At 34.5% G+C, this 10,221-nt stretch overlaps 1 protein-coding gene across 9 annotated transcripts; it reads left to right on the forward strand.

Moving 5' to 3' along the window:
- Positions 1-4,004: 4,004 nt before the first annotated feature.
- On the forward strand, positions 4,005-8,607 carry LOC109154756 (exosome complex exonuclease RRP44 homolog A-like). Of its 9 annotated transcripts, none has more exons than XM_019302504.1 (9): positions 4,005-4,682; positions 4,829-4,978; positions 5,416-5,440; positions 5,541-5,672; positions 5,767-5,924; positions 6,278-6,331; positions 6,965-7,016; positions 7,962-8,093; positions 8,257-8,607. In XM_019302504.1, the coding sequence occupies exons 2-7, from the start codon at positions 4,953-4,955 to the stop codon at positions 7,011-7,013; spliced, it is 444 nt and encodes a 147-aa protein (XP_019158049.1). In that variant the 5' UTR covers positions 4,005-4,682; positions 4,829-4,952; the 3' UTR covers positions 7,014-7,016; positions 7,962-8,093; positions 8,257-8,607. The 9 variants fall into 9 exon arrangements, 6 of the variants coding, with proteins under 6 accessions (XP_019158049.1, XP_019158033.1, XP_019158035.1 ...); XR_002049788.1 differs by having other exon boundaries at positions 4,006-4,682; positions 5,356-5,440; XR_002049791.1 differs by having other exon boundaries at positions 4,006-4,682; positions 5,359-5,440.
- The last annotated feature ends 1,614 nt before the right edge of the window (positions 8,608-10,221 follow it).

A 10,221-nucleotide genomic window follows, 5' to 3' on the forward strand; every position in this document is an offset into this window, starting at 1 on the left:
GGAAACCAATAAAACTTGAAGGGGATGTTTCCTTTCCTTTTATCTTCTTTTGTTTTTTTTTTTTAACAGAAAATTATCGATGAAATTACAATTGACAACCACAAACAAATGCTGTACATCATTTCTCAAAAAAAAAAAAAAATGCTGTACATTTCTAAAATTAATTTTATCCTCAAATAATATTATTGTAGTTTGGATAACTATCACTCTAAAAAAGGATATTATAATTAATTAGGATATAAGAGTCGGTTTAAAAAGTCTAAAAAAGTTCATAGTGAGTAAAAAAGAAAAATATAATTAGGTTAAAGCATTGAAGAATAAGGTACAAAATACAAAGAGATTGATGAAAGACATAGAATCTAAAAGACTAAAGGACTCGTTTGGTTTGCGGAAAATATTTTAAGGGAAGTGGAATTGAAATTCCATGGAAAAAACAATTACTAGAAAGATGAATTTCATTGTTTGGTTGGTGGAAAAACAATTACTGGGAATACTAATTCTATTGTTTGGTTAGATTTGGAATTGTAAAAAATAACGAGTATAAAGACATATATGCCCCTACAAATTAATAAAAGTAATATAATTAAAAAAAGTAAACAAGGGTAAAATAGACATTCCATCTCACTTTTTCTTCCCATCTTCCCTGAAAAACAAAATCTTTGGTCCAACCAAGGATTTTGTTTTCCTCAAATTTGAGGAATTCATTTTTCAATGGAAAATGAATTCCATGAACCAAACACAAGAAAACAACATTTTCCTCCACTTTAAGGAAAATATTTTCCTTTGAAAAACATTTTCCATGAACCAAACATCTCCTAAATGTATAAAACTGAAAAGGGATAAAATCAAGGGGCTGAGGTTGTCCAACCATTTGAAATTTTCACGTGAGGTGGTGCAACAGCACACTGCCAAGCGTGGGGCAATATGCTATCATACCGGGCAACTTGGGCACACCTCACGCTTGTCGACATGCATGGAGTGCTCTAACTCCTCCGCATGGCCTGTCTTATTGTGTGGCAATGCAAGCGACCATTATAGGAGTGTACTCACTCTTCATGAATTTTGCCTGAAGTAACTAATTTTCTAGACTTATAAGTAATAAATAGCAAGTCTCCATTTTATTTCATACATCATCATCAACCTCGAGATCAACAATTTTCTCTCTTTTTTCTCTCTAGGCATCATTTCTTAAATAGCTAGATAATGTAATAGATTCTGCCTTGTATGTTGCTCATATTGTTATATTAATTACTTATTGGAATACCCAAATTAAAGGGATGGTCCAATGTCTTTTTTATATTTTGTCACGTTTGTTACCAATTTTAATCTTGCCTACCAAAATCTAGGATGAGTCGTTTAAAAAATTCAAAAAAATCCTTTATTGTAGAAATATCAACACAATTTATATACACCTATCATACATTTTAATGCCTTCCTGAGTAGAAAGACATCATGTTGTAGCCCGATGTTTATGATGTTTGATTCTCTGTTGGTTGCTCTTTAATATACCCTTTGATGACATCGCTACTGTTCCTTTGATTTATGGGAAAACTCGCATGGACTATCTGAATGTGCGCTTTAGATAAATTTTACCTTGTAACCTTAGCCGACAAATAACTATAATAAGATAAACCAAAACTATAATTGATCAACTCAACCTAGACCAATAGACGGGCTCCAACGAAAAGTCAATTTTGCAAACTTATGGTAACAAAATTAATTGTCTAACTAATTTAAGTGGACGTGGCCCCTATTCCCCCTAACGACATCACTAGTGTTCCTTCCACTTCCTTGCATGAAGAGAGTGATTGTTTTACCTTTTTTAATTATACCTCAAGAAAAATATTTTTTAAAAATAGAAAATATTCAATACGAAGTAACATTAATATCATGTATGAGAAAAATTAAGTTGTTAACAATTTAGTCATGATAATGAATTAAGAAGTGTTCAAATCTCAATGTGAGCATGCATTTAATTATTTATTTGTTCGCACAAGTAATTTAGTTGGTTCATAGGTATGAATGAAGTTACTATGGGGGCAGTGGGGGCACCTACCCCCACTCCCCCACTCCACCCTTTATATATATATATATATATATATATATATATATATATATATATATATATATATATATATATATATATAGCATTAAATGTTATATAAAATCTATATTTATGTTTAAAATACTAAAGTATCGTTTACTAACTGGAAATTACTGAAAATTTCTGGAAACTGGAAAATAGAAAACATAAAACATGTTTAGTAGCACAGTTTTTCATTTTGAAAACTGAAAATAATTTATGGAAATTTCTGGAAAACTGGAACATTCTTAAAAACTGTTTTCTAAAAGGAAAACAGAATCAACTTAAATATATTAGACTTAAAAGTAAAAAAAAATTAAATTTATTCCATTTAAACCAAACATATGTAAAAATATATTAAATATAAGATCTAAAATTCACTCGAAATTAAACTTTTGTTAATTTTATAACGTTAATCTAAAAAAAAAAAATTGAAAAAATAAGTGTTAGTAAGTAAGTTTTCTAAACAGAAAACAGAGAATGAAAATTGAAAAATTAGAAAACAGAAAACGGAGAACAGTTTTCTGTTAGTAAACAGACCTTAATAGTTTGAATAGCTTAGTTGGTTGAATTCTAAATTTGATATTACAAAATGGATGGATCTCTTTCATTCATTCCTAAGATAAATTATTTTTTTTAGGAGTTAATTCCACCGGAGGTCCCTTGTCTTTGGTGACAATTCCAAATTTAGTCCCAAACTATCGTTTTTGCCATTTTACATCCCAGACTATTGTTTTTTGGACACTTTTAGTCCTTCTCGTGATTTTTTCTATTTTTAGTAAGGGCATTTTTGTCTCTTCATATTTTTCTTTTGTTATTTTTCCGCTTTCAACCAGTTTAATTGGTTTAGAACTTTAGGTAACCTCTGATTTTTAGTAACCATATTTTTCAACCAATTTTTAGTAAATTCCTAAACCAATTAAACTGGTTGAAACCGAAAAAATAACAAAAGAAAAATATGAAGAGACAAAAATACACTTACTAAAAATAGAAAAAATCACAAGAATGACTAAAAGTGTCCAAAAAATGATAGTCTGGGATGTAAAATGTCAAAAATGATAGTCTGGGACTAAATTTGGAATTGCCACCAAAGACAAGGGACCTCCGGTGAAATTAACTCTTTTTTTAGTCTACTTTTATGAATCATTTAATTAACAAATTAAATGTTCTTTTAGTATACTTTTTATGAATCATTTAATTAATGTAGTATACAAGTGTATATTATACTTCATTGTATTCGAATTAATTTAGAAAAACTTAAAGTTGATCTAACTAAAAAAAATTAAAATAAAAAAGTATTTATAAATATAGTGTTATTCAAATTATTTTATCTAATTGATTATGTTTCATATTTTGTCATAAATATTTTCACATTTTCACACTGATAGATACCCCAAAATATCCGGCCGGACGGGAAGGCCCAGCAAGGCGGCCGGGTAAAGGCGCAGCTTGATACTTAGCAAGTGGAGGATCTCCAAGCCATCGTGTAAGGCGTCCTATGACAGCAACTATTCCTCCTTTGGCGACTAATCTCAGCAGTCGGCGCGTCCCAAGGAAGGCTCTCAGGTGAGATCCGGTCGGGCGACCAGCCTCGGTGGTCGGCCTGTCTCCAGCTGAATACCTTGCGGGATTCGAATGGACGATCAGGCTACGCAGGCGGCGTGTCACTAGTACAAAATTGAACATAGAAGATTGACCATAGGCCACCATTGTTGAAAGAATGATTGCCTAATCTTAGTCCAAAAATTTGCGGTGGCAATTTTGTAAATAAGTGATCAATAATTCGTCACCATTGTCAATTGTAATGGTTGCCCATTGTATTTTGTATTTATTTAAAAAAAAATTAATTTATAAAAGACAACCATTTCTATTGGAATGGTTGCCTTAAAATAGAACTTGTTTTATAATAGGCAATCATTTCTAATAGAAATGGTGGCCTAATATTAACCTAGATCTACCATCGCTCCATCAGATATGTTCATCCTCTCATACCCAATACCGTGTACGCTCATCCTCTCATACCCAACACCGTCTGCTCCGACCTGCCGATCTGCTCCGATCTTCAACACCGTCTGCCGATATTCTGACGCCGCCGGCCACCCACCACCGTCTGCTTCGTTCACCGCGACGCACCACCACACGCTACAGCCATCAAAATCGCATCTCAGATCTAAAATCTTCATCCGTCGTCTGCTTCGATCGTCTCACCGCCACAACACCCACCACCACCACGCCGTTGGCCTCACGACCTCCACCGTGACGACGATCTGCCGATGTGCACCACACCGTGACAACCTCGACGCAGCCATCGCCACCATCGCTGATCTGCCGACGCACCGCCACACGCCACACGCCACAGCCACGGCCATCAAAATCGCATCTCAGAGCTAAAATCTTCATGTTGCTTTTTTATAGCATTTCCATATTTGTATAATTATGTTCTAAATTGTTTTATATTCAATCTTAACAGAAAAAAACTATATGATGGACGCATTGATACATTGTAGAGCACCAATTGGACAACAAGATGCTGAAGGAAAACCAAAATATGTCATCCGCCCATAAGTATTGGTTTATCCTCTCTCTCCCCACTTCAATTGTATGCCCCTCTTTTCCCCACCTTCCTTTTGCTACACTTACTATCAATTTTTGTCTTCTCTCAATGACTTCTTTGCTCTTGTATTGACCATTATCTATTGTATTAGACTACTAGTTACTTTTCCTCTTGGATTATGGTGAATGTAGACCTGAGAAGGAATATGGTGGGTTTTATATTTTCTAAAATTATGGTAAAGAAAGGAAGGATATATGCCAGAAGAAGATTTGATCAAGAACCATTGGTCCATTGCAAAGTGCTTCTGTGCAATATATGCCTCCAATCTTGATTTCTTCAAGGTACTTCTAATTATTTTTTTACTCCGTACTTGTTTTACAAGTGTGTGTGTCGTGTATGAAGAGTGGAAGTGATTAGATTTGCTTTAGGAACTAGTGTTTTAGAGGGATTATGAATTAAAAAATTGATCCTCGACAACTTCTGGAGATTGGGGAAGTGAAATTCTTTTTTGAGTCATTTCCTTGTTGTACAAGTGTTTGTTTCTTGTTCTTACCCAACTTTTGATTATACTCTGTAATTAGTACAGCTTGAGTAATGTATTTTCTGTTTTTGTTATTAGGTATGGGATCACCTCATAATCATTATCCCAAGAAATAAAATATATTTACCATTTAGTGCTTTTGTGTCACACAACTTATTCGCTTTTATGTATTTCAAGAAGTATAAGTTGGGCCAAACACGGAAACTAATAGACTAAACTTGTTAAAAAAAAAAAAAGCCACCTGCAGGGGAAAGTAATCAAGGTGAGTTCACAACTTTCACTTGAAAATAGCATTATTCGTGAAGAGAATGCTTAGGGTTTATCATGAGGATTCTATATCGTGAAAATTCTGTTAATCGCAGGTCGTTAGGGAACACTATCTCCGTGATGATATCTACTGCGGAGCCACATTTTGTAAAAGTTGCGTTGTTTCTTCCGCTCGCTTGAGCTCCTCCCGTATCCTCGTTGTCGACACTAATGTTGTTCTTCACCAGGTCTTATTTCGTCTGCTCAAGTTGCTGCCGTATATTTCTACGGAGTGTTTCTGTGTGTGATATTTTGGTTATTATTATTATTTTTTGAATTTAGATTGATTTGCTGGAGAATCCTGCGATTGATAATGTGGTGGTGCTATCGGTGGTATTGGAGGAGGTGAAGAACAAGAACATTTCTGTTTATAATAGACTTAGAGCCCTATGTAGCAATTCTCTCAGGAAGTTCTTTGTCTTTTCCAATGAGTACCATAAGTATGTCCTCTTTTTCCTCTTTCTCTATCTACTTCCATACATGAATGCCTGGATATTATTTAAAGTTGGATGGTAGCTAAAATGTATGTTTTATTTTACTACCAATTGCATTTATTAAGTTGAGTTCATGCAATGTGCTACTGGCTATTTAACAATTACAACCTTATGCTTTTCTACTTCTTTGTTTGATCTTTTTTACACAGTCCATAATATTACTACTGGTTTTCAAAAGGACTCAGAATCACATGTTATAAAACACTGACAGTGTGAAATGAAGTCTGTCCATGTTTTATACTTCTAAATAGTAATGCTGAGGTTGAGATTATGATCTTTTTTCCCCTATTCTCCTGAAGGGATACATATGTGAAGGCCATGCCTGGTGAAAGTCCAAATGATCGTAATGACAGGTTTGTTCTTTCTGTGAATGGCTAATATTGCATTTAAAAATACTGCTCCTTTATGCACATTATTGCTACATGACTTTTCATTCTTGCTGCATTCAATAGTTTCTTCTGGCTTAAGTTGATAGTACTAGTAGTTCTCATGGAATCACAGTTACTTGCATATGTTTAATGATGATGTTCACTGATATTGAAAAAGATCAATTATTTGGTTGCTACAAGTCAACTAATTTACATGGACATGCCAATTTCATTACTGGTTCCACTCCAAGTAAGAAGAGTTATTATTGTGCTACACCTCAGTTGGTACTGTATATTTCTCAGAACATTTTGAAGCTTAGAGCATTAGACAAGTTGATCTAAATGTAATATGTAGTGAAGGCACAGCCTCAGTTTTTTAAAACAAATTAGAGTAAAACTAACTTTGTTTCCAAATGTTAAATAAAATAGAAATCATTAATGCAAAAAGACCGTTGAAGGAGCTGGCTGGCGCTAGCCTATTTAAAACCCTGTATTTTCTTCTCAATCAAGTTTGCTCTGAAGAAGCATAGAGAGAAAGTTGGAAGTTTTAGGCATACAGAGAGAGCGAGATAAGATAATAAGGGTTTTCTTCCTAATAGGATCGTCGGACTCTTGCAGGGAATTCCATAAATGGAGTCTAAAGCTGCTGTCAAATACCAACCTTTGAGAGGTATATCCAAGAAATGAAGTTTTTTCTTTTTCTTTAGTTTATAATTCTTCTGAATCTTCTTCTGCGGCTTGTTATGCTTATGAGAATATGAGTTTGTTGTGGACATATCTTGAATAAATTTGAGGGGTTTTGAACGATTTAAAATTTAAACTTATGTTCTGAACTAGAAATTATGTTTTTGATATTGGGGTTCATGTATTTTTGGTGGCATTGATTGATCATGTTAAGAATTTCCTTTTGCACTTCAAAGTTCTTGTTATTATTAACCAATGGGTTCATGTGATTAATGTTTGTTTCAAGTTTATTCCTGTATTTGCAATTTGTGTGGGTTGGTGGCCTTTTTTGTTCTTATCTATGATGATGATGATTTTTCTTTGAGAATCTGAATAGGATTGGTTTTCTCCCATTTACTTTTCCTTAATTGCCTTGAAGTTATCATGGTCCTTTTCTAGATCAAGAAAGTTGTTATCTTGATGGAATTTTTTTTTTTACAAACTTATAGGCAACTTTAAGTTTAATATATATGTGGGAATGCAGGGGGGAGAAATAGATGGGCACTTGAAGATATTGGAAATCTTGTGATTGCTCCTGTTGTTGATAGTAAACCGCAGACCCGCCCCATCACAAGAAGCTTTACTGCACAGTTATTGGCTATATATATGTTATTTAAATATAAATATAAATTTTTATTACATTTAAATAATTAGGAGGGATTGCTTAGATGATTTCTCCTTACCTTTCTTTTGTTTTTTGAATTTCTGTGGATGAGCTTGCTCCATGTTGTATATATATAGACTGTACAGGCTTAGTTCAAACACAACACAATAATACAGTTTTCTGAGTTTTCTTAGTTGACACTAAGAATGTTGTAAACTTCTACTCCGCATTTCCTCCCTCTTTGATTTGAATTAAAGTCCTGATTGTAGTCAATCTATACTTCTGCAGATGTCTATGAAGAGGTTCTGGAGATTGTTTCTTATATGACATTTTACTCGCCAAAAATATCAATGAACATGTGGAGTCTCTGGCCATTAATGATGGAGGCCCTTGCAGACTGGGCTATTGATTATTTCCCAAGTAAGTTTGTTAAGAGCTCTGCTCTAATTATTATTTTGATTAATTGTATTTTTTTCTCCTGTTTTATATTTGATGGTTTGTGGTAACTTTAGTAATATGTCCCAGAGGACTTCACCTCATGCATGCATTTAAGATGTATTAAACACTTCATTTTATTTTGCAGACATATTGGTTCCATTGGACAACTATATATCGAGGAGCACTGAACATTTCCTTACTTGCAAGGAGAAGGTCATGACATCAATGGAGAAACCCTCGTATACAATGCGTGTTCCAAGGAAGTCAGAACCGGATTACTATTTGGGCCAAGTACTGCCAGTACTCCAGCGAAGACGTGTATGTAGGCGAGCTTGTTTCTGCTATTAGTTCTTTTCCAATGCTCAAGAAAATATATTTTTTGGCAAGTTTACCTCTTGTAGACAAAATTCATATGTTTTGATGATATTATTGTATTAAAGTATGAGGATTTTAAATATTATTGTGTTTTGATGATAGTATTTTCATTGTGTTAAAAGTATTAGTGTTTAATTTGATGATAGATAAATTGTATTGTGGAGTACTGTTGATATGGATTTTAAGCTGTAACAGGTACAGGAATTATAAAAAAAAAAATTAGAGTTTTTAATTAAAATAAATTAAATACTAAACCTTTCAAAAAAATTAAATATTAAAAAAAAAAGTCATCCGCGACCATTCCTAGCCAAAAATGGTCGCGGATGACTAATTATTAAAATAATAAAAAAGGAAAACGCCACCATTTCCAGCTTCAAAATGGTCGTGTTTTACCTTCGAATTAAAAAAAAATAATAATAAATAAATACAATACGCGACCATTCTTTGTCAAGAACGGTCGCGTATTAGTAACAATGCGCGACCATTTTAAAATGGTCGCGTAAAGTCCATGACTTTCCGTGAGTCTCTCGTAGGCAACCATTGTACAATGGTTGCCTATCTGCAATTTTGTATTAGTGTGTCCTCGACCGCACACTGCTTCGGAACTCAACTGAGCGACCAGGCTTCGCAGTCGGAGTGTCCTGGCCCAGGCGCGGGAGCCCCTAAAAGCATCCTCAGGCGCCCGGGGCATTCCCGACCGAGTGTGTATCCAGATATCAGCGGATCCTGCGGAGGCCATCTTCGTTGTTCATTTAAGTAGCTTCTTTAATTAGTCTAGACAGTTTATGGTAATAAGTAGGCAACTGCATCAGCCCTACGTCAGCCGTATCCCACCTTTAGACTTGGCTCTACGTCAACCCTACTTACCTTGTACGAACCTCATACTCATGTATAAATATCTCCACGGGATCAGCATGGATCGGATTGGCACTTTGAGGGCAAAAACCCTAGAGAAATAGTATCACATTATTCTCTCTCTTTTAAAGATTTTATCTCCCATTTTCATTATCTCGCACAGTCACGAAATCAAGCACATCCTTTCGGTAGTGTTGGCCAGCCGAGCGGCCATCAAGGTTGTGAAAACCAACACACACCATTTGTATATTTTTGGCTCCGACTCTAACTAACTATTGTGTAATCTATAAAAATAATTCTATTGTAATTTATAATAATAATAATGGATTTTGTACTTTAACCTTATTATGCATGTTTGATAATTTTGTAATTGATATTTCTGTGGTTATTTGAACTTCGTCCCCATTCAAATAATTTTCTGGCTTCGTCCCAATTCATAGGTGATAAATTGTATGCAGGACCGCATGATCCCGACTTGACAATATAGTCGAAGTGTGAGACTTTTACCCTTTTATGGGGTGACTCTAAGTGGGCACCAGGCGCGCTAGTTCTCCACTTAAGTGGTTGAGTTATGTGATTTAATTTATTCATCTACAATTATGTCAGATTGAAGTTGTGTGCAAGGATAATGAATGAAGAATAATAATGTGTTGTAATGGACCGTATGACAGCAATAATACTCCGATTATCCATACTCAACACTTACACTAATAACATATTAACATTGAGGCAAGTGAATAGGCTTTGGATTCCATTTCAATTGAATTGAATTGATAGTAATAATTATGGGGCCGGTGGAAGTACAGTCGTCACACAATGCTGACTATCACAGTATCATTCCTCCACCTTGGGTGGCGACAGCCAATAGGATGGTGCGAGG

This window comes from Ipomoea nil, unplaced genomic scaffold, assembly GCF_001879475.1.
Source record: "Ipomoea nil cultivar Tokyo-kokei standard unplaced genomic scaffold, Asagao_1.1 scaffold0276, whole genome shotgun sequence".
Classification (NCBI taxonomy): Eukaryota; Viridiplantae; Streptophyta; class Magnoliopsida; order Solanales; family Convolvulaceae; genus Ipomoea; species Ipomoea nil.